General features: G+C 37.6%; 3 protein-coding genes across 3 annotated transcripts in view; 1 reads left to right on the top strand and 2 right to left on the bottom strand.

Annotated features, from left to right (window-relative positions):
• Window positions 1-11,068, bottom strand: part of spega (striated muscle enriched protein kinase a) — a 63,794-nt gene extending 52,726 nt beyond the window's left edge. The window contains exon 1 of the mRNA XM_073851190.1: window positions 10,720-11,068. Within this exon, the coding sequence (XP_073707291.1) occupies window positions 10,720-11,068 (349 nt within the window). The remainder of the gene's footprint in view (window positions 1-10,719) is intronic.
• Window positions 11,069-15,082: 4,014 nt separating this feature from the next.
• inha (inhibin subunit alpha) lies at window positions 15,083-19,758 on the top strand. Its single transcript, XM_073851141.1, has 2 exons — window positions 15,083-15,392; window positions 19,025-19,758. The coding sequence occupies exons 1-2, from the start codon at window positions 15,083-15,085 to the stop codon at window positions 19,756-19,758; spliced, it is 1,044 nt and encodes a 347-aa protein (XP_073707242.1).
• Window positions 19,759-20,230: 472 nt separating this feature from the next.
• LOC141347677 (gap junction gamma-1 protein-like) lies at window positions 20,231-25,526 on the bottom strand. Its single transcript, XM_073852656.1, has 2 exons — window positions 24,693-25,526; window positions 20,231-21,515 (listed from the first exon to the last, which is right to left on the bottom strand). The coding sequence occupies exons 1-2, from the start codon at window positions 25,504-25,506 to the stop codon at window positions 21,502-21,504; spliced, it is 828 nt and encodes a 275-aa protein (XP_073708757.1). The 5' UTR covers window positions 25,507-25,526; the 3' UTR covers window positions 20,231-21,501.
• Between the last annotated feature and the right edge of the window lie 6 nt (window positions 25,527-25,532).

The following is a 25,532-nucleotide window of genomic DNA, read 5'->3' as shown; positions in this document are numbered from 1 at the left end:
ACAAATAAACTTGAATTGAATTGAATTGAATTTACTGTTGGCATGACACAGGACTGATGGTTGCGCTCACCTTTTCTTCTCTGGACAAGCCTTTTTCCAGATGCTTCAAAAAATCGGAAAGAGGCTTCATCGGAGAATATGACTTTGCCCCACTCCTCAGCAGTCCATTCGCCAAACTTTTTGCAGAATATCAATCTGTCCCTGATGTTTTTTTTGGAGAGAAGTGGCTTCTTTGCTGCCCTTCTTGACACCAGGCCACCTTCCAAAACTCTTGGCCTCACTGTGCGTGCAGATGCGCTCACACCTGCCTGCTGCCATTCCTGAGCAAGCTCTGCACTGGTGGCACTCCGATCCCACAGCTGAATCCTCTTTAGGAGACGATCCTGGCGCTTACTGGACTTTCTTGGACGCCCTGAAGCCTTCTTAACAAGAATTGAACCTCTTTCCTTGAAGTTCTTGATGATCCTATAAATTGTTGATTTAGGTGCAATCTTAGTAGCCACACTATCCTTGCCTGTGAAGCCATTTTTATGCAATGCAATGATGGCTGCACGCGTTTTTTTGCAGGTCACCATGATTTCAAGCATCACCCTCCTTTTAACATGTCAAGTCTGCCATTCTAACCCAAACAGCCTGACATAATGATCTCCAGCCTTGTGCTTGTCAACATTCTCACCTGAGTTAACAAGACAATTACTGAAATGATCTCAGCAGGTCATTTAATGACAGCAATGAAATGCAGTGGAAAGTTTTTTTTTCGGGATTAAGTTCATTTTCATGGCAAAGAAGGACTATGCAATTCATCTGATCACTCTTCCTAACATTTTGGAGTATATGCAAATTGCTATTATAAAAACTTAAACAGCAACTTTTCCAATTTCCAATATTTATGTAATTCTTAAAACTTTTGGCCACGATTGTACTGTTCTTAACCATGTGCTTTAGATTATGCAAATAAGTTGCACAGGGGGGACAAAAAGGCTGGGCCACACTGTTTGTGCCTTCTCTGATGCCAACAGCCAATCACAACACTGGAATGAAGACGCAACAAAAAATTGCAATCTCCGCCTCATCAGAAAGGGAGAAATGTACCCTTTCAACAGACATTCCTTTTTCTGAGTCTCAGGCCTGTAAGTGGAGAGACATTAACTATTAAAAAGTTCTGAGTCTATGGTCTGTCCAGAGAGAGATTAACTAGTCTTTAGCTGCCTTTAGCTGCATTTAGCTAGCCTGGAAAAATCCAGACCCTAATCTATTAAGATTATGGGTCTGGCCTCAAGCAATGAAAAGGACCTAACTCGAGGGGCGGCACCAAGCATGCATTTGAAATTCTCACTGCACGCAATTGGATAACTCCAGACCAATCACAACAATACATGGTGTGACATATCCAGAGCGACGGTGAACATATAAGAGTGGATTTCAATGTTATAACATAAACAATGTGACAAGATTAATAACTATTAATTACGACAGCCGAATCAATCTCATTAAAACAATTAGGTCTGATCAAACTATTCATTAACTATCAACTAATATGTGGATAGACGCTAGCGTTTCATTCAGCAGCGAGACATATCGTCCTGTTCAAGTTAGGCTACTGTATTACTATTGAATAGTTCCGTTTTTCGTTACAGTAAGTTTACCAAGTGACTCTTACCATTTGTAAATGAGATGGACCTCATCCACCACAATCCCGGTCAGGTTGTCCCGGTAGACCTTGTTCGATAACATTTATCACCACTTCGAATGCTATCTGGCATTGCCCGGTTCTGATCTGTTCCCCTTCATGGTCGCCCCATACGCTTAACTACCAGCGGAGCTAACTGATAGATTAAACGCTTGCCGTATCCAGTCGGCAAAACAGCAAAAACGTCCTTCTTGCAAAGGAACGATTCGAGCGCGGCTTTCTGTTCCTCTTTTGTAGCGGCCAAAGCCGTTTCAAACAACTGATTTTCATCTGTAGAAAAGATCTCTTCCAATGTTTACTAAATGATTCCGTACGTCGCAGCGCTGTCGTCATCAGTTTAGCTCGCCTCTGGCCCGCCTACATCAGATACACCGATTTGATTGGTTCCCAGAATTGCTTACGTATTGCAGTAACATGCATCATTGCTCGAGGCTAGAGTGTCTTGCAGAGACAATTCAAATTGTGCTCTCGCGAGATCTCTGGATTTCCAGGGTAGCATTTAGCCACATTTATCGGTGAAACTTGCGAACAAGCACATTATTAAGAAAGGCCATTGGCAAAGATGCATAAAAAACCCTTATACTCACTTCTGCTGTGGGTGAAGCTGCATCATGAACATAGATGCATATGTAAATCAGGATCGGTTTATTTTAAAAATGAAAGTAACGTTGTGCTCTGTCTCTTCAGTGGCTCAGATGTCGGGAGTAAATGACAACTGCTATGTTCATTATTACATCCAACAACAGAACACCTCAATCGTTCAATTAGAGTCTTCCTCTGCACCTGAGTCAACACAATGGCAATCATATTAGGACTGTTTCAGCTCGGTGAGGGCGGGTCTAAGGTAAGGCACTCATGTCAATCAACTGTGTTTCGTCACAACGACAAGAAGCTGAGAATGACCTGATTTTAAAAAGTGGATATTACTTTTAAAGATTAAAAAATACCACTGGGTGGATTTTTATCATTGTATGGTGGTTGTATACACAAACTACCAACACACATTAAAGGGATAGTTCACCCAAAAATGATAATTTGATGTTTATTTGCTTACCCCCAGGGCTTCCAAGATGTAGGTGACTTTGTTTCCTCAGCAGAACACAAACGAAGTCAAATAATGGCAGTCAATGGTTACCAAATCTTTAGAGGAAAGAAAAACATACACAGACAAATCCAAATTACACTCTGCGGCTAGTGAAGATACACTGATGTCCTAAGACATGAAACAATCATTTTTTTGTGAGAAACTGAACAGTATTTATATCATTTTTTACCTTTGATACACAGCCACGTCCATCTCTCCTGAGCACTAGTTTAGCTTTCGGCTTGTTACATGTCAATGCGCTCTGACGTAGTATACGCAAACGCCGGAAGCTATCTGTTGCGTGTATACGACACTCATTGTTTACACAGTGCACACAGACTGTGGGTATAACGGCTATTCAAAATGGTAATTACTTGCGCTTATCCTGATTGTTCAAACCGATTTAAAGCTAAAAGATTACATTTGCTTGCGCAAACTCATCCGGGACTTTTAACCGATTTCCCCTTACAGCGTTTGCATATACTACCCCAGAGCGCATACACATGTCACGAGCCGGATGCAAAGCTCGTGCTCAGGATGTCACGGTTCAAACAGGGAGGTCTGGGTCCAAATGCAGGTGAGAATGATTTAATGATAATATAACACAAATAAACAAACAAAAAGGCCAACACGGCACAAACTAATAACTAGAACACCAAAATAAACAAGATCTAGAACATAATCTAAAGCCAGGGAATTCAGGAACAGAAAAACAAACATGACACGAGACAATGCAGACATACCAGCAGAATGATCAGTGAAGATACTTATAGTCCTAATGGTGAACAGATGTGGGTAATTAGTGCTGATGACAAGGACAGGTGAACAATCAAGGGAGTGCAGTGCCAGACAGCGACCTCAGGTGGCTGAGGGAAAACCCCCAGCCCCGATCATGACACAGGACAGATGGACGTGGCTGTGTATCAAAGGTAAAAAATGATATAAATACTGTTCAGTTTCTCACAAAAACCGATCGTTTCATGTCTTAGGACAGGAGTTCTCAACTCTGGCCCTCGAGGTCCATTTTCCTGCAGAGTTTAGCTACAACTCTAATCAAACACACCTGAACAAGCTAATCAAGCTCTTTATCATTACTAGAAAGTTACAGGCAGGTGAGTTTGATCAAGGTTGGAGGTAAACTCTGCAGGAAAGTGGACCTCGAGGGCCAGAGTTGAGAACCTCTGTCTTAGGACATCAATGTATCGTCACGAGCCGCAGGGTGTAATTTGGATTTGTCTGTGCATGTTTTTGTTTACTTTTAAAGGTTTGGTGCCCATCCACCTCTATTATTTGGCTGGCAGACTGGACTGGTTTTTGTTAAAAATCTTTGTTTGTGTTCTTCTGAGGAAACAAAGTCACCTACATCTTGGATGCCCTGGGGTAAGCAGATAAACATCAATTTTTCATTTTTGGGTGAACTATCCCTTTAATGTTCAAACAACATGTAAAAGTTAGTTTTGCATCCGATGACCCCTTTAAAGAAACAACAGTTTATCTTTACATAAGACACTGACTACGTTTACATGGACACAAGTAATCTAATTAATGACCTTATTCTGAATAAGACAATAATATGGTTAAGCTGTTTATATGAGTTGCTTTTAGAATATTCCTTTCATGTTCCCGTTTTGCATGTTATAGTATATAGATCGATTAATGACACACATCATTACGTCCACGTGCTACGCTATCAGTTCATCTTCGTTATAGACTTTTGGATGTTTCGGTTTTAATTTTACAAAAGCTTGAAGTGGCTCTGGACATATGCAGCAAATTTTTTAGAATTTGTGAGTTAAAATTTGTCGTGGTCGTATTTGTGCAAGTGCATGCTGTGCTGCTCTAAAGCAGGGGTTCTCAATCCTTGTCCTGGGGGACTCCTGCTCTGCACATTTTCCATGTTTCTCTTATTTAACAAACTTGATTGAAATCATCAGCTCGTTAGTTCAGTTTATGTATCTCTCTCCTAACGAGCTGATAATTGCAACAGGTGTGTTAAATGAGGGAGACATGCAAAATGTGCAGAGCAGGGGTCCCCCAGGACCAGGATTGAGAACCACTGCTCTAAAGCGTCAGCTCCATACTGCGAGCGTTTCAGAGCCAGACAGTTTTTAGGAAAAAAAAAAAAAAACACGCAAGCACAGTCACTGAAACCCAGTTTAGTTTTACTTTTTTTTGTTTGTTTTCAATTTGAAAACCCTGTTATCTTTGCTGTTTACCTCACATTACTCAGCCCACTATCTGTGCGGTGGGTTCGCCGCGGGTCTGCCAGTCTCCATCGGTGTCATGGCTGGAGGATCCCTCACCATCGCCTCCAGCCTCAGAGTCCTGGACTCCGCCTTGGCCCTCCGACCCTGCGGCTCCACCCCGGCTCTCTGCTCTCTTGTCTCCACCGTCGCCCGTTGGTCCACCAGCTCCACCGGGCTCCATCGTCCCTCCGGCTCCGCCCTGATCAGTCGTCGCCACACCTTCGCCTCTGGACTCTACTCCTCCGGCTGTGCCTCGTCGCTCCGTCCCACCGGCTCTGTGGACCTCCTCCCTCCCGCGGGCACAGCCTCGGCCCTCTGTCGCTCCGGCTCCGCCGCGGACCTCCAGATCTCCACCTCCACCTTGGTTGCCAGAGCCTTGGGTTCCGCCTTGGCCCTTCGGATCCGCGGTGTCGCCCAAGATCATCGGCTTTCCGTCTTCGCCTCGGGCTCTCCAACCACCTGCTCCGCCTCCGTCGGTCGGCCCTATGGAGTCGTCTGCCCTTCCTCCACCATGGCTCCTCCCTCCATCGGCTCCACCGTGGGATTCCATCATGGCTGAGTTCTGGGTCCCACCTGGCTCCTCCTGCTCCAGCCCCCTCCTGTCACCTCCTTGGCTCCTCCCTCCGTCATCACCTCCATGGACTATTTCGTCACCACCCTGGACTCCATCTTGTACCCTCCTCCTGGGAGTCCGTCCTCCAGCAAAAGCCCCCTCCTAAGACTTTGTACTGTTTTTTTTTTTTTCTGTCTGTCGGCACGAGGACGCCCCTTCCTGGAGAGGGAGGATCTGTCACACCCCCGGACTTTTAGTTTGGTTTCTCCCATCAATTCCCCCTGCAGATCTGATCTTTTGGCTTCTCCCTCATTGTCTCCACCTGGATGTGTAATCAGCCTGTGTATTTAGTGTGTGTGTTTTCCCCTCAATGCTGTCGGTCTTTAACCCTCCTGTTACCCTAAAATCCGCTAACACCTTTTATCCACTGGGGTCAATTTGACCCCAAATTTAAAACCTCTAGAATATGATAACAACAATAAAGCCTCTAGGGGTGCGTTAGTAATGGGAAGTTCGGATCATTTGACCGACTCGGATCTTTGAGTCTCGTTCAGCAAAATGAACGAATCTTTTTTCGAGTCATTTCGTTCATTTTACCAAAATATAATTAAAAAGCTATATGTGTTACTTCCATAACACATGTACTGCTTGTACAAACGTTGATTACACTACAAACAAGACAAGACTATAATACTATTAGAAAAAGAAAAGGTTAATTCATTGTTTAACTGGGTCTTCAGTCTATGATTAGCTCCCTCACCTCTATCTGTATGGGTTTGAGTCGTTCGTTCATCACGTGACAGCCCCATTCGCTTTACCTATGCTGCCTGAGCCGGAAACAGAATTGATTAGTTAATTTCTCGAGTCTTCGGGTTTGAGTCGTTCGTTCATAGTTGCGCAATTGCGCATGCGCGACTGAACGAATCACTCCCCGAGACGACTCGTTCTTCCCGAGTCACATTAAAGATTTGTTAAAAATGAACGAATCGTTCAAGATCGACCCATCACGCAAGTACACGGTGGAAAAAACAGAGTTTAGGACAATATAACGTTGCAATCAAATTATTAATAATATAAAATAATAAATGATTGGCGTGACTTGCCTGGAACGCTACAAAGTCCTGAGTCGTGGTTTGAAGACGTGATTTACCAGCTCAAAAACCTGCCTGGAACACAGCATTAGTGTGTATCCTGTCACAATCATAGTATTGTCTTAATCGCGTTAAAATCGGAATATTGTTGTCCATGTAAACGTACTCAATGTTAATCTGCCAAAACAACACTGTAACAAAGCAAATCTTAAGGTAATGTGAGTGTTCATTTGTGGGGTTAAAAAGGATGGCTCTACAAGGTGTACATCATTGACAGCACTGAAAATATATACAAAAGTCTATGAGTAATGATGCAGAGATATATACAGTGAAACAATAATACCAAAGTTTCTATATATACATTATAACACAAAGTCTAAATCAAAAAACACCCTTTCACATTTACCGTTAAGGTGACGTGTGACAAAAAATCAAAACATCATATGTGAGGGCCCTCTACATAACTGGTGCCACATTTGGTATACTTAAGATACAGCCTTTTTTTATTTTTATTTATTTATTTATTTATTTATTTATTTACCACAACACGGCTGCAAAATTGGACAACTGTTGGACAGCAACCCTTATATAACAACCATAATGTTCCAGTTGCTCAAATAGTAATGCATGGTGCTAGCAATGCCAAGGTCTTAGGTTCTATTCCCACGTAATATGTGAACTGATAGAATGCATACCTTGAATGCAATTTAAGTTACTTTGTAAGAAAGCATCTGCAAACTGCATCCACTAAACATAAAAGCAAACAGGTAGCAGGTGGCATAATGGTTAAAGGAATGTGCTATAGATTGATATTACATTAGACACTGAAGGATTAGAACCTGCAACCCATCTTACTCAAAGTGAAAATGTTACATCCAGCTCTCTAGAATGAGTCAGTTTGGACTAGTTTGAAATTAAATACAAATACTGTAACAAGCGATGGAAAAGATCAAACATCTTTTGAAAGTTTTAACATTGTTGGTCTAGGTGGGACAATACTGTGTCATGTACCAACATAAAACAGCTTTTTATACACATTGATATGTACTAATAGAAAATTGAAAATAAAATAAATAAATAAAAAATAGAAAAATGTATTGTTTCATATATACTCATGACTTTTATTATAATTGTGTCTATCAAAAGCTGTCAAGTGCCACTTTGGCACTAAAGGCTATTTATATATATATATATATATATATATATAACTAACTTCCTGTTTTAATCTAAATATGTCTGCACATTGAAGAAAACTGATCTTGTCATATCAGTTCATAGACTTATATAATAAGTTCCGGTTTTATGGATCTATCCACTGACCTATAGAATCCTGGAGCTGACAGAGGCAGATGCAAGGATGAAGTTATCAAATGAAATGTCATAAGTTCACTTGATTATTTGAACGCATCAGAAAAAATATTGCTTCCTAAAATTACGGTGCACAAGTAAATGACAAAGTCAAAAAAGCTTTGTGATCATAAGACATGATAATGTTATTGTTTATATTTCTTTTTAGACTTGTGAATTAGCAAATATGAAATTGCTGCAGTTAACCAGCACAGGGTGGAATTTGATTACTGTCAAGAATCGGGATCAAGGGGAGACAGACGAAGACTTACACATTGGTCTTGTGTGCCCCACTGACACTTCAACCCACACCACCAAAAAGAAAGTGTCAAAAATGCTTTTTCCATTAATGTTATGTGACTGAACCAATTTGCCAGCTTGATCAACATATTTTGGTTTTACAAACCTTATCAAAGCAAATCCCTGATATATAGCACTCATCTAAATTTGTACTGCCACAGATAAGGAATTAAATTCAGAATCTTGTACAAACCCACCTCACCTAACTCACCTTGTTCTTTCTCCTTCCTAGGACCAATAGTTCCCTTCCTCACATTACTCGAAGCATTCCTCTGATTGGACAACTTTTGACTTGCCATAGCTTCCAGTATGATGCTCTCATTCCTGGTATATCCCCAGACCACAAAAACAAAGCTTACCTGTATATTTTCCCCCAAAAGTGAGTAAGTTTCACCCTTTTGTCTGAGTATGTTTCTCTTACTAAACTCCGAACTTACTGATGTTGTTGGGAGAGTCCAGTGATCTATTTTGAGTGGTATAATAAACCCTTAGAGGACCTCTCTCACACTCTGCCTTTCACTAATACCATCAGATTACCATGAAGGCATATTCAGTTTTTGGCACAGCTCTAAAGCATAGCTCTTCACTCTGTGAATTTCACAACAAAAGCATAGAAAAAAATCTGTACATCTCATTTCTCCTACTTTAAGGCATTCTGTGATCCCCTTTATTAACTGTCATATAAAAGTCAATATATATTTTTTATTAGTCAAGCCAGGAAATTATCCACAGTGATTTCCATTAAGGAACATTTCCATTCACTAAATGGGAAATAAATTTCTAACTGGATTAATGATGCTTTGTAATTCCTTAACTCTTATGCAGATTTGTTATCATTGTGGGTCTGAAATAAAAACACAGGCATCAGTCCAACATAGCCACATCTATAATTGAGAATGATGTGTAGCAGAGTAACAGTAAATCTGTAACTGGAGCTCTGGCACATTCCAGGCTGTAAATACCCAGAGATAGACGGGGGGGAGAGAGACACTGTGAGGAGAAGAGAACATGACGCGATACACAGTGCCTAAAAGAGAAAGAGTGAGAGGTGCTGAGTGTTCTGACAGCTGATAGTCATAGCCATTGACTATGTTGTAGTTGGTGTGGCTCTTGTGTATTTTAGATGCAGAACAGCAATAACTCACAAAAGTGGGACTCAAAGTGGTTTGGAAGCATTGACGTTTACACAGTCTAACCCCATTATTCAAAATGAATAAAATAAGCCTTTCTGCTGTAACACTTTATAATACAGTTCTATCCATTAGCTAGTTAAAGCATTATAGTTGATATAAACTAACACTGAGCGGTATGTATTATTTACATAATTTACTATTTTTTGTAAAAATCTAATGATTTCTTGTTTGTTCATGTTGGTTCATTGTGCATTTAATATAACTAAGAAATACAACTTCTAATTTTAAAACTAGTAAGTATTGAAATTATCATCTGTTAAGAAGGCATTGTTAATTCATATTAACTAATGTACATTATTTAGCCAATGGAAATGTATTGTGAAGTGATGCAGACATGTCTAAGGATAATCATATATGTGACCCTGGAGCACAAAACCGGTCTTAAGCAGCACGGGTATATCTGTGGCAATAGCCAGAAATACATTGTATGGGTTAAATTATTTAATTTATTTTTATGCCAAAAATTATTAGGATATTAAATAAAGATCATGTTCCATGAAAATATTATGTAAATGTACTACCGTAAAAAAAAAAGTTACTTAATTTTTGATTAGTAATATGCATTGCTAACAACTTCATTTGAACAACTTTAAAGGCTATTTTCTCAATATTTAGATTTTGTTGCACCCTCAGATTGCAGATTTCCAAATAGTTGTATCTGGGCCAAATATTTTCCAATCCTAATGGTTATTTAGCTTATTTATTTAACTTTCAGTTGATGTATAAATCTCAATAGCAAAAAATGTACCCTTATGACTGGTTTTGTGGTTCAGGGTCACATATACAATCTTCAACAGCCTGTATCTGAGGCAGTACCTTTAAAAGGTTATCTTTGTACCTTATTTACTACTAATAGGTTCATATCAGTACCTTAAGGGTATATGTTACTACTCTAAAGTACTAATATGCTCATTTTAGATAAGGTAGATAACATTCTCTCTTTAAGGGTACAGCTTCAGCGATAAGCTGTTGTACTCCTAAAGGTATTTTTTTCTGACAGTGTAGGTTCAAAACCACTGAAGGAAATAGAGCCATGTTCTAAATCATACCAAGAGAGTCAAGAAGGGACAACCCCTCCTCCATCACATTAAGGGAAATTTATGTTTCATTAACATTCAGACCACATAGCCAATCAGTCAAGCTGTCTTTAATCTTTTTTTTCTTCTGAAAGGTTTTGCATTTATTCTCAGGCACGTACTACATAGTGCATTTTACCTTCTCCAAGGTCCAGCACAGCAAGGACAGCACTGGTTGTAGCTTCACCCAGGTGATTAACAGCCACACAGGTGTAGAGGCCTCCATCAGCTTGTTTACAATCTCGTATCCACAAGCCGTCATAATCTTCATGATCATTAATCAAAGGGTCATCATTATGGTACCAGTGCAGTGTGGGTCTCGGGTTGCCTCCCACAGACACCCTCAGCCGGATATCACATCCTGCCGCAACAGCAGCCCACTTCAGCTTTCGGAGAAACACAGGTGGAGCTTCGACAGGGGACTGCTCTGTCATGGTTTCTTGGGTCATGGAGCTTGAGTTTCTCTTCAGCAACTCAGCTTTTTTCATTGTGATTATTATACTGAGCAATACTGTTAAACGGAATCTTTAGCACTGAGACAAATCCTTTGGTGGCCACTTACTTGTTGAGATATTATATTCCCCAATTTTTTATAGGCTGTCATGATGAAACTTCTCCTTAATCTGCAAAAAGAGTTCAAAGCAATGGTATTTTAAAAGTGAGCAATTATTTTAAAATTTACATTTCATGTACACCAGAATATGGAACTGTAAATTACAAAGCAAACTAAGCCTTACATCATACTTCTGTGTACCAAAATCGAGTTAACAGTAACAAAAAATGTTTTACCTTAACACAATGCCTCCGAATATCTTCATTAACTGCAGCTTAATCTTTAAGCCTTCTCAGGATCATGTAGTATTAGTCCAGTACCAGAGTCTGTTTATACAAGAGAGGGTAATGGAGTGTCCCTTCCCTCTTTTGGATTGTGACCCTCTCTCCCAGCAATCTACCAGCAAGTCACACGGCCCTCTGCTGACTAGATGGTAGGGTAGCTCAAGTCATTTAAAGATCTAACACGTTCCATTCTCTCTTCTCCCCCCTTTATCTCTCCTTCCATGCCCTTTATACTACACTGACTCCCTGTAGAGGTGACAGGCGACTACCACCAGCTTTCAAGTGACAGCTGGAGCAAGGGTAGGCAGAATTTTTTAGGCCATCCCAAGCCTCTTGTAATGCTTTTACTATGAGATTTGAGTGTTTAATACAGTTATGTAATTGCAACTTTTTATCTCACAATTCTTATTTTTTTTCCTCACAATTTTAACTTTTTTTTCCCAGAATTGTGAGATATAAACTCGCAATTTAGAGAAGTAAAGTCAGAATTGTGCGGTATAAATTAAGTTAAAAAGTCAGAATTGTGAGTCTGGCACTTTTTTTTTCTCAGAATTGAAAAAAAAAAAGTCAGCATTGTGAGTTTATATCTCGCAATTCTGACATTATAATGGAATTAAAGCAATAGCGACTCAAAACAACTCGAATGGAAACAATAGCATGGATCGCAAGGTTAATGTACTACCGAATATGTTGTTTGTCTAATTTATGTTGTATACTATGAAAAAAAAAAAAATGCGTGGAAGCTGCTAAATTATATAGAGGAAGACTTAATAAGCAGGAAAGGGTGCAATATTTTGACAAACTAAAGTTAATAGGTGGTAAAGATACGTACAATCAGTATAATTTAAGATATTAGCCTAATATATCACCTACCTGAGCGGAAATGATAAGAAAAACAATAATATGGACTTTCACATTAAATGTACCCTACTGGTGGAATGACCTGCCCAACTCAATTCGAACAGCTGAGTCCTTAGCTATCTTCAAGAATCGGCTAAAAACACATCTCTTCCATCTTTATTTGACCCTAGCCACTACCACTAGCTTCTCTGTTCTTGTTGTTTTCTGTTTATCTATCTCTAAGCCTTTAACAATAGCTTGCTTTTTCTTTTTTTATTCTATCTATATAATTAAATTATATAATAAAAAAATAAACAAATTGATATGTACTGCGTTAGGCTGAGACTTGTCCTAGCACTTTTATGTTATTGCTCTTTTGTTGTTTTTGATTGCTTCCATTGTCCTCTTTTGTAAGTCGCTTTGGATAAAAGCCTCTGCTAAATATCTAAATGTAATATTGTCCAGATTCGTGCCTTGGAAATCCTGGTTCAGTTCGGCCAAACACAAACACCTTTTGTTTCTAAGACTGCTTTTTGTACTCTTCTACTTGATTTGTTATAACTTTTGGCAGTTTATAGTACTCCAAATATTGTTCCCGGTTTGAAGTAGTACAGTCCAAATCATGGCAATAATTGACCATTTTCAGCAGCAATAATCAGCAAAGTTTTGTTCAATTCAGTGGAATCGTTTACGTTCAGTCACTTTTTTCTTAGGTTAGCCTACAACATTTGCAGCCTAATGAAATGAACACCTTGAAAATAAATCCATCATAAACAAAACATCTGCTGTAAGATAATTCAATGTATAGAATACATATTTTTTTTGTGGCAATCAATCAAGAAAAATGCCATAATGGTGTAGTTACAGTATCTACCAGCAGGGACTAACTGTTGACACTAACCAGCCAACTGTTGACACTAACCAGTCAAACCCTGACCCCTTGGTCTTAAAGGAATAGTACAGACAAGTATAAATGTGACTTTTACACTCTGTGACACAAATGTGATACTCCTCCCCACTGCTTTGAAACATACCAGACACTTTGTAACCAACCAACACCATTGTTTTTGTGTGTATTAAGACACTGAATGAATGCTGACTGATTCATTGGTTAAAGATAGCAGGGGCTATCACATGATATGATTACCAAACAGTATTGAATAATAGTGCAATAGAACATTGACCTTTTGTTGTGTTGAAAAAAGAAAAGTATGCACATGTGTTTAAACTCCAGAAAATGATCAGTGTTAATTGTTTAATAATACTATTTATACAGTTTCAAGCCACTATATGATATTTCATACATCATGCAGACTGCAAATCCTATCTCTTCCTGAAAAAGTTATAATAATGCGAAGCTAATTGCCAAGTGTTACACTTGTTGATCTACCCCACCTTCTGGCACAGTGCGGAAAGCTTGTACATGTTCTACATGTATTATTATTATTATGTACATTCTATTGTTCAACTATAAAAAAGAAGAAATCCAATTACGTACAATGGTCCAAATCTAAACCAGACCTATGTGACTACTAAGGTGTCAAAGTGTTGCCAAAGAAAAATACTATCAACCTTTAAAATTTACTCAGCTTATATTACCTCAGAGAAAGCATTATATTTTTGCTATATTTGATATCAAACATAAGATCTGAGCTTCGCCATTTAAACTTTCAAGTGGTGTATGTGAAATGGAGAGTGCCCGAACTGATCTTCCCTATTTCAGAATAGTCCTGCCAAGATACTGGCAAAACACCAGACAGAGATATTTGCACAACCAAGGTCAAACATTTGATAATTTAATATCTTGTTCTTGTCTTTGTTCTTTTCAAGCTCACACTTTATACCGTGGGAAACAGGTGTCATAGTATCAAAACTTGTCAGAAAATAAATCTTACAGAGAGCAATGAATAAGATTTGACCAATATAAGGAGTTTTGATAAAAGTTTTTGGTGTGAGTTAATTTAAGTAAGTAAGATAGTTCACCCAAATGGGAAAATTCTGTAATTGTTTACTCACCCTTATGTTGTTCTAAATCTGTATGATTTATATTTATTTATTTAAAGAAATGTTGATAAACCATTTTGGTGACCACTACACTGTACAAAAAACATTTTTCAAAATATCTTTTTTTATATGTTTCACAGAAGGAAATAAGTCATACAAAATAAAGAAATTGTGGATCATGAAACAACATGAAGATGAGTAAATGATGACAAAATTTTAATTTTTGAGTCAACTATCCCTTTAGGACCAGGTGTAAACAGAGTCATTAGATGTTTTCACACCTTATTCAGTTCTGAGTTCACTCTTATACGGCAAAATGCAATAACATCACATCTACACAACAAATATTATGGCCTTCTGTCATAAAGATATTAAATACTTAAAGCAGGCTGGAGGAATAAAAGCATGCTCGATTTTTGTGTAAATCTACTTTCTGACCAAAAATCCATGTTAAAAATCCTTCCGTTATACTGTGTCAATTCCCTTCAAGGACAAGGGAACAGGGAAAGAATCTGTCTCGTAGGATTGTAATCTCAAAAGCTGTTTTGTCCTATCTACACTGTGATAGCATGAACCCAAACAATGGTTGCCATTTGCTGGAGTGTAACAAAAAAAAGTTACAGAATTTTTCTACCAGACAGATCTGCAAGAGAGAAGACACTTAAGCTGAGTTTGATTCCAGCTCACTTGTGTGTTGTGTTTATAGATTTATTTTAGAATTTGCAGCATATATATCTTTGAAAACGTTCTATACAAATCACTTTTTGTGTTTGAGCTTGTAATTGTCAGTGTCTGATTTTAACCTCTGTTGTGTTCTGAGGATGTTTACTTCGACCAGCTGTTTGTCTTCATTTGCTTGTGCCCTGATGTTGTGGGCTTTGTTGTCACCTCCATTGGTCCATGCCTGTCAAGGAGATGAATTACCGCGTGACATGGTGCTTGGCTGGCTAAAAAGACGGATCCTTGAAGGTCTGGGGATCGATGAGCCTCCTTTTCCAGTGCTGCAGCTGCCAACACAGCAAGCGGTGAACAAAGTTGTGCATCATGTAGCTTCACGAATGACTAGGGAGACAAGAGTGGAAAGAAGACACCATCAGGAGTCCTCACAGGTCATTCTGTTTTCCAGCTCAGGTGAGCTTGTTTTAATTTCCTGTAGCTATTTGAAAAACAGTGGTGTCTAACATGATGATATTTGGCAAGATTCTCTGCTCTTTGTGGCATGGGTCAATGATGCGACAATTATGTATTAATTTAATATTTTTTGGAATGACTTTAATACACATATTCTAAAAGCATGCATTTAATTTAGATTTTGACGTAGTAGTTTTGCATAATTCTTCTTCTTCTGCAGCCCATAGAACCAATTTGGCCAATTGGTGGCGCTAGAGAGTTTGACTTAGAGACTCCAAGTTTGCTATGGTTAATATTATGGTCTTCTATCTGTTTGTCAAATTTCAAAAAGCAGGAAATTTGAAATTTGGCACGCTAATAAATAAATATTCATATTTTTTTTTATCAATATTAACCATAACAAATTTAGTTTCTCTAACTCAAACTCTCTAGTGCCACCAATAGGTCAAATTTGCACTCATATTTCTGCTAACAACTTTGAGACATGAGGTCTAGAAGCAAAATGTTTCTACTTTACTCGTCCTAGGCAGTTTATTCGATTTTTACCAAAATTGGTTCAGATCATCTTCAGACAATGCTGGTAAAAAAAGTATCTAAAGCTTTTTGATATACCAAACCGTTTTTGTAAATCATGTTAATGAATTTGACGAAATTTGTGCAAAAACTGACATGAGTCTATATCTTCGCAATGCTTTAGCAGATTCATACCAAACAGCACCTGAGGGCAAATGAGTAGTTTTGGCACAGCGACACCTACTGATCTAAATATATACAATTTTGACATTTTGTTTATATTTTCTGAACAGTTTGACCAAAAATCATAAGACTGATCTTGTTAAATTTGGAGTAGCATACTGAATCAAATGATACCAAATGTTCCTATGTCAGCCATTTTGAACATGGACCATTTAGAATATTTTAGTAAAATGCTATATTTTTCAAATGCTTTAACGTATTGTTATGAATTTTATAGAATTGTTTACGATAAAGTTATGAAACTTGGCACACAGATAGAGGACTGTCTCATCGTTTGGAATCTCAAACTCTCCACCAACAGGCCAAATTTCCACTTATGTTTCTGCTAAAAACTTTTGAACCGTAAGATCTAAAAGCAAAATTATTTTTTATTATTATTTCTTGCCTCATACAGAGTTGAATGCAAAAAATACACAAATTTCAAGTTTAATTTCTATGGTCAAGATTTTTCGCAATTTAGAATTTTCTGCAATATCTACTTTTTTCGAACTAGACAGTTTGTCCTATTCTTCCAAAACTGTCTTAGATCATCTTCTCATTCCAGCAAAAAGTTATCAAATTTTTTTTTAAATATACAAAACCATTTTCGTAAAGCACGTTAACGATTTTGACAAAGCTATATCTTTGCAACACTTCTGGCCAAACTTGTTATTTGTTATAACAAACATACCCTGAAAGCACAAACGTATTTTTGGAACAGCACCACCTACTGGTTAAAAAATGTAAAATATTGACATTTCTGCTTATAAATTCTGACCAGTTTGACCAAAAATCATAAGATTGGTCTCTTTAGATTAACAACGGCATGCCGAATCGAACAGTAACTAATTATCTAATTTTGTATCAACAAGTGTCTTTATCAGGGGTGTCCAACCCTGCTTCTGGATAGCTACTAAACTGCAGAGTTCGTCTCCAACCCTAATCTTACACACCTGAACCAGCTTATCAAGGTGTTCAGGGCTTTTACAGACAGGTGTGTAGAAGGTTGAACTTAAGTCTGCATGAAGGTAACTCTTCAGGAGCAGGGTTGGAGAACCCTAAATACCAGTAAATAGCAGTAAAGGTTATTTTTAAACCTTTATTTGAATATGGCAACAGAATATCATACTTTACAATATTTCTAATCACTGTGGGCACAGTTAATAAGCATGCAGACATCATCCATAGCAACAAGGTCAACCCCGCCCTTCTGCTTAAAATGATAGTGATATGAAAATTTAAAGTTTATCTGCTTACCCCAAGGGCATCCAAGATGTAGGTGACTTCGCTTCTTCAGTAGAACACTGTTGCAAACCATTGCAGTTTGTCAGTTATGTAATGGCAGTCAATGGGACCCACGGCTTTGAGAGTCAAAAAAACATACACAGACAAAACCAAATTAAACCCTGCTCATGACTTGTGACGATACACTGAGGTCTTAACACACAAAACAATCAGTCTGTGCAAGAAAATTCAGCTAATTGTCAGCCTCTTACATGTGTGCTACTCGTAAACAATGAGCAGATATGCATAAACAGCCTTTAAATTAACAGAATAGAATAATCATGGCAGACAGCAATGTAAACGTAAAAGAAAACCAAACTGGGTGCAAGAACAGCTGTTACTTTTTGCCCAACTTGTTAATGAAAACAAGGATATGATCAAAAAATTACGTGGGAAACCATATGTGTCCAAATAAATGCAGTGTGTTTCTAATATGTTTACATTCCAAGGCAGATTGCCAGCAACAGACATTTTAGACCTGCTGAAAAACAAACAAACAAACAAAAACAAACAATAGAAACCATCACAGAATTTTTTATGGTTTTACTGGTTATAATGGGAATTGTACTGGTAATGTTAATTGTAATCTCTCTATTGGTCCTCATGGAATACGTCCCAAACATTAAAAGTTGATGGCTTGTAATGTTTGTAATGTTATTTGTAGTGGAAACCATTAGAAGTTCTGTGTTCTGTTTTTTGTTGTTCTTATTTTTTTTCCTCAGTGACTTTTTAACGATTAAATGCTTTGTAAAATACTCTCAGAGCAAAAATTTAGGAGTCCTAAACTTAGAATTGACACACCCATTATTTTTTAAGATTTTCTCCTAAATCGACAAGTTATGAGCTACTTTTATCCTTAGGATGTTTTGTGAATACGGGCCCAGAGGTCTTTACAGAGCTTTTCATTTTACCTCTGTGCTTGGCCTCTTAATTGCTGCTTGCAGCTATATTTATAAATTATTATTCTTTTAGCTTTGCTACTTAAATAAATAGTTGAGTAAACATTTGTAAGTAAAATCAAAGGTATGTGGTGTGAAGCAGCACAGAAAAGTGGCAGAAAAGTGAAGAAAAGATCCCTGCTTATTAATATTAGTGGTGCAAAAATGGAACATAAAATATATATATATATATATATATATATATATATATATATATATATATATATATATATATAATAGAAAGGACCGCAGAACCTCATGACTGAAGGCATTGTTACATTATAAAATGTCATGTAGTGCAAATTTCCAAATACCTACTGATATGTATGAATTAATGTTTCTGGAAAATAATTGTCAAGATGTGTATACTTATGTTTTATACTATATATATTGTATACTACAGTTTTTCAAAACCATATGAGACCAAAATTAACTGAAAAAGTGCAGTTCTAAGAATTTGACACATCTTAAACTAGATGTTGTACTAAGAATTTATTTATTAACTCTATTTATTTATTTTGACTTAATTATTTTGTTTATTTTTTGGACATGGATACTTGTCATTGACCCACCTAAAGCTGAAATCATTAAATAACCTTTGAAAACAAAGAGGCTATTTTGACACATTAACAGTTTCAGTTCCTGCACATTCTGACCTTTCTCATCAACTTTCAGAATCTACATGCAAGGACATGCCTGATAACTCCTCTGAGGCTGCATCTGGTCACTTTACCTACTACTTTCAGCCCTCTCTGGACAGCCAGGAATCCATCATCACTTCTGCCCACTTCTGGTTCTATGCTGGAGAGGCCATTGCTTCTAGCAACATTTCAGCGCCCCTTTTCATCCTCACCCCTTACCAAGAGCTGCTCCAAGCATCTGCAAGTCCAGTCAAACGCTGCACTGATGGGTGGACCACCTATAAATTAGATCTCCATCTCCATGTTGCCATGGCTGTTGGACCTTTCATGCTACAGGTCCGTTGCCCATCCTGCAGTTGCTATGATTCAGAAGATAAAACACCCTTTCTGCACCTCCACACCCGTTTAAGTGGTCCCGACCGCTCACGCAGGGCGCCCAAAATCCCTTGGTCACCGGCTGCTATCGAAAAGCTCAGAAGACCTTCTACTGACGACACAGATTGCAGAAGAGAACAGATTGAAATCTCTTTCGAGGACCTTGGCTGGGACAACTGGATTGTTCATCCCAAAGCCTTCACCTTCTACTACTGCCATGGCAACTGCTCCAGCGCTGAGCGCACTACTACCCTACTAGGGATCAATCAGTGCTGCGCTCCTGTCCCAGAGAGTATGAAGTCACTCCGTTTCACCACCACCTCAGACGGGGGATACTCATTTAAGTATGAGACCCTGCCTAACATCATACCAGAAGAGTGCAACTGCATCTAACTCTGTGGCTTAGCTTTAAGAATATCTGTAGAGTATTTTCTTATCAAACACAAACCAGCAATTTTGATGAATGATCAGCGCAAATAACGTGTGCGCTAAAATAGTGTGATGGATCACTTTTTTTTACTTGTAACTTTAACTTTAGCAAATGCTAACTTTCAGTAATATTACAATTTTGTCAGAAAACAACTAGTTTTCCAAAGTAAAACCATGCTCAGTAATGTTTAGCAAACACAGCATCTAATAACTTTCTGCAGTTTATTTCTTTATGCAAATAAGACAATTTGTGCTAAATTAAACAGCCATTTATAGAGAAAAGCATCTTAAGGCTCTGAAAAATAACATTTAAAATAACATTGCTCAGCTATCTATTACAATAAAGAATACATTTTTGAAAAAGAGATGTGTCATTATTGTATAATATTTTAATACTGACTGTAACATTCTGATTACAATAAAAAAGGTCAAATGCTGAAGGTAAGACACAAAGGACACATTTATTTTTAGGCACCAAACAATGTTGTATGTCACTGACACAACAATGGATTTGGACTTTTGTCTAATGTAAGAGGGGATCCAATAAATACAGATAAAACAGGTATTTCTAGGCCACTGGCATGACTCGTCATTACATTTACATTTACATTTATTTGTTTGGCAGATGTTTGTTGACTTACAAATGAGTGAAAACAAAAATGTTTTATCAAACAAGAGTCTTCATCTCATTCTAGTCTAGATTTCAAACATATTTGTTAAGGTATTATTCATTTCCTATGATGTCAAACTTTATGTTAAATACTACTTGGGTCACCACTAATGTATACTTTACCAAAGACACAAACAGTGTGCTATCTATAAAATGTCATTGCAAAATATAAATTCCAGCTTCCCATAAAAATTCCATGTAAACCACAGAAACGTAACTTTCTTTTTTTTTTAGTTTTAACAGTAATACAAAGCATACAACACTTTTATAAACAATTCAAGCATTTTCCAGGTTCTTTATATTTTAAAATCTAGTCAGATGCACATGTATTGCAATAATTTTATTCAAAAGTTCCAAATACAAAATCCTCAAAATGCATATCAACAAGAAAATCAGACACTGTTGCTACTGTTTGAAAAAGGTCTTCTCTCAACCTAGGACACTTACATACAGTACAATGTTCCAAAAATATTAGACCACACAGGCCAATCAAAAAGCAACATAACATAAAAAACAAACACTTCTGTTTTTCCTATGAGGACACATAGATATTTCATTTCGGTGTAATGATCTGAACAGGATGATGTGTGAATTTTGGCTAAAGGCTTCAATTAATACTGGTTTGCTAATAATAATGGACAATATATATAAATAATAATGGACAATATATATAAACATCTTTAACAACACAGTGAATGTGTCTTTGTTTTCATGCTGCGGTTACAAAACACTATGAGCAAATATAACTGCTTGGGAAGTACAGTAGTGTGGATTTTAAAAGCTGGTGTTTCTCTTATTAAATATAGCAGCTACTGTAATGTTTTAATACTGCAAGTAATACTTTTTCTGATATGCATTTAGAGGAGCACACAAAATCTCATCAATAACTGCTCTCCATTATTTGTAATTCAGCCTTGATTTAATCTATTCAATGCCAGATGAACAGGAAAAACACACAAAATCTTGTCCACGACTGCCCACCAAAATTTGCATCTCAGCCTGGAGTTGGTTTGTTTGATGGAAAGCCATTAGTCTCTTCAAGCATGACCCTCTTTAAAAACAGAAAAGAAAAACATATTATTAAACATTCATCAAGTATCAAAAAGAAAAAAGTGTGGACAAACAGATCACATTCAAGCATGGCAATTTATGATGAGATGCACTTCAGATCCAACTGTAGTAAATTATTTGTATCTTATTAACTGGTTTTGAATGTAACATTCACCAGCCAATTTGACTACTATATTTTTAAACTTCTATACATGGCAAAAATATCAGAAATAAACCTGATTATCAAAGCATATTGATTATAAAATTAGATATTTGTTATTATGTTGGCTTGGAGAGCCAACATACTGTTATGCTATTTAAACTTATTATTATTAATCTTCTGAGACTAAATTTTGTTGAACGCTACTCCTCCTAGGCCTTTAATGCCACAATCCCCAAACTTGGCAGAGACCTGGGCCCTAACTTGAAGTTAGTTGCTATATATTTTTAGACTGATCAGACTTACAGTGTATTTATTATTAATTTTTGAATATGAAAAATTTCCCATAGACTTACATGGGCTGAGAAAAAAAAATGCACCCTCTAAAGGAGCAATTCCACTTCACTGAATGGAAAAATGTCCCATAGATTTACATGGGCTGAGAAAAAATGCGCCCTCCAAAGGAGCGATTCCATTCCACTCAACAGGAGAGCGGTGACCTACTTTCACTTTGAAATATTATAATTTTTACTAGTAAGAATTTCAGTTAGAGAGCTCTACAATTGAATTATTACTACATCTTTTCAAAATACATCATAGCTTAACGCATATAATCGAAAACAGTTGTCTATGTCTCAAGTGAACATGAACTGTTGAGAAATAAATCGGATGTGGATCATTATATTGGATTTCAACATTTAAAGCGGACGCATTCTGCTTTCTGTCTTCAATGTTACTCCTAAAAAAAAAACATCCTTCATTTGTCTTGGCTTCTTTTATTTATTTATGTATGCATTTATTTATTGCTCTAAAATGGATCAAAATGAAAACTATGCAATGTTAATATGATTCAGAGATGAAGGCAATAATGGTAATGTTGTCCACAAGAGGGGGCCACAGGATAACTAATCCTTCAAGATCTCAATTCATAACCTCTTTACAGTGTTTCATTTAGATCACTGCACTTTGAAATAGTAAAGAGGGAAAACAATTACAAGCATATGAAAACAATAGAAATAATTATTTCACATCAAGCTAGCCAACTCTGTTGAACCTGTTGTCATAGCCTAGTCTGCTTTTTTATTAGAATATGAAATAGCAAGGGCGCATTTTCGCAGCGGGGCAGCTCGAGAACGCTGGACACACAAGTGCTGTGGCACTTTTGCCCCAAGGCTGCCCGGTTTGGCTCTCCAAGCCAACATTTAAAGTTTGTCATCGAACTTTAGCTTCTAGTTAAACATTATTATTATATATTAAAAAAAAGTAAATACTATAAATGACTGAAATTTCTTTCAGTTTAATGATGATTGTAGATAAGATCAAATTGAAGCAGTGCCTCAAACTGAATCTTAACAGCTTTCAAACTTTCTGATTCTCTTATAAAACACATTTTTATGGAAGCCCATTTGGCCACTGAATAAAAAAATAGGTTATTGCGACTTTTTATCTCACAATTTCGAGTTTAAATCTCGCAATTCTAACTTTTTTCTCTGAATTGTGTCATAAACTCACAATTCTACCTTTTTTTTTTTTTGCAGAACTGTGAGATATTAACGTACAATTGCAAGTTATAAAGTCAGAATTGCAGGATATGAACTTGCAATTCAGACTTTTTTTTTTCTTCAGAATTGTGAGATATCAGTCTTTTTTTCTTTTCAGAACTGGACTTTTGCGAGATTATATGTTCACAGAATTGTGAGTTTATATCTCACAATTCTGACTTAATAACTCTAAATAAAATATAGCTCCTGTGAATATTTAATGGCAAACAATGCTGAAAATAAGCAGACAGGTTGTCAGGTTATCAGCTATTTTCTCACAGCCCAGCTGAAAAACCCAACTAAAACCAGCCTGAGCTGGTTTGCTGGTTTTATCTGGTCATTCAGCCTGGTTTTAGCTGGTCAGCAGGCTGGTTTTAGAGGGGTTTTACCTCTTTCTTAGCTGGTCAGGCTGGGAGTCCAGCTGGAACAACCAGCTAAATAACCAGTCTGACCAGCCTAGCCAAAACCAGCTACTTCAAGTCCAGCCAACCACCCTTTCAGCAGGGAGAAGTCAGCATAATTAACTCATTCTCACTCCCAAGGCCATAATGATGAAATAATGTCGCTATATATCATGTATGCCAGCATATGAATTCATAATGATGAAATGGATTTGCCGCAATTTTTGGATGCCTAGTGAGTGAGAACATGCTAAAAAAAGTGGTCTCTGGATTTTTCGCCCTGACGTGAAACTCCCAAAAGCAAGGATTCCTATTTAATTGACTGGAAGTTGTTTACAGTTACTGTTTCTGTGAAAACACCTTACATTAATTAGTTCATAGCATTACCATCATAGTTTTCATAGATTTCCACCCATTTATTGATTGAAAGCTCTCCTGTCCACATGTTGAGAGAAACTATGAGTAAGATGTTACTTTAGTTCAACAATAAATGTGAACATGCATTAATTCTTCTCACTCACTAAAAAAACAGATACAGTATTCCTTAAAATGAATAAAACCAGTGAAATTCAGCGCAAACCTGCAATAATTAAATAATACAAGTATCATTTATGTATTTAATCCCATTTTATTAACCAATGTCTTTGCTGGCGACCTTCGATGATCCAATTAATCCATACTAATAAGAAAAAATTACTCAAAATAATCTAACATTTGTTTTCTTCTTTTTTTTATTGAGAGTTGACATTTTTCTCTTCTGCGGTCTACTGTACAGATGTGAATTTACTTTTCTATAAGCCTAAGACTTTGTGTAAAAAAGCTTTTATGTTTGCCAAAAATATAACTTTTATATTAAAAACAAACAAGCAAGCCCTGCCCAGATTTAAAAAGTAACGCAACGCATTACTTTCCATAAAAAGTAACTAAGTAACGCAAGTAGTTACTTTTTTAGGAAGTAACTCAATATTGTAATGCATTACTTTTAAAAGTAACTTTCCCCAACACTGTTGGCAGGTGTTAATTTCAAATCATATATTTGCAAATGTAATGTGAAAGAAGTGCAGCCCAAAACAAACCTTTTCCCTCAGTCGTGACATAGCCCTCCTGAGCTAGGTTGAGTCGGTTTTGCTCAACAGCAATGCTGTTGGAGTCTGGACCACTGCTATGTGAAGCCCCAACATCCTCAGAGTGGTAGGCATGGTCCAGATGACGCTGTGCCATTTTCAGGTGTCTCCGTAGACGATCTATATCACGGCCAGTGTCATCACCCAATGACTCTCTTCCTGAGTCTCCCATGAACTCGGTCTTAAGCTTGCCAGTGGAGTCCTTTTTTAGGACAGTCTGATAACCCGGGGGTGCACTGGCATGGCGGTGAAAGACACTGGATGTGGGTGGCCTATGTATGGGGTGTCTCCGAGCCGATCGACTACGGAGAGTGTCCCTCACACCACCAATTCCCAGATGAAGGATTTCCAGCACAGTCAGCGATAGACAGAGTATACTGACAACATACATGATGACCAGGAAGATGGTCTTTTCAGTCGGACGTGAGATAAAGCAGTCCACAGTGTGTGGGCATGGGCTTCGGGTGCAAATGTAGGATGGTGCCACTTCAAACCCATACAGAATATACTGGCCAAAAAGGAAGGATATCTCAAAGGCAACACGAGAGAGCAACTGTATCACATACACCTTCATAAGACCATCTCTCTTGATGCGACGACGGCCGTCATGCTTCTCAGACTTGGCATCAGATGCAGGGGCAGACTTGGAAGTAGCTACCGCTTTACTATCCTTTTCAGAGGGCTCAATCTCCTCTAAGATCATGGGAATTTCATCATCCATTTCATCAACCTCGTCATAGTTATGACTCCCTCCGCGATGGACCATAGAGAGCAGTTTGCGCTTACGTGGTC

This window comes from Garra rufa, chromosome 12 (genome assembly GCF_049309525.1).
Source record: "Garra rufa chromosome 12, GarRuf1.0, whole genome shotgun sequence".
NCBI lineage: Eukaryota > Metazoa > Chordata > Actinopteri > Cypriniformes > Cyprinidae > Garra > Garra rufa.
Note: the sequence above shows the minus strand (reverse complement) of the source record. Positions and strands in the feature narration are given on the sequence as shown.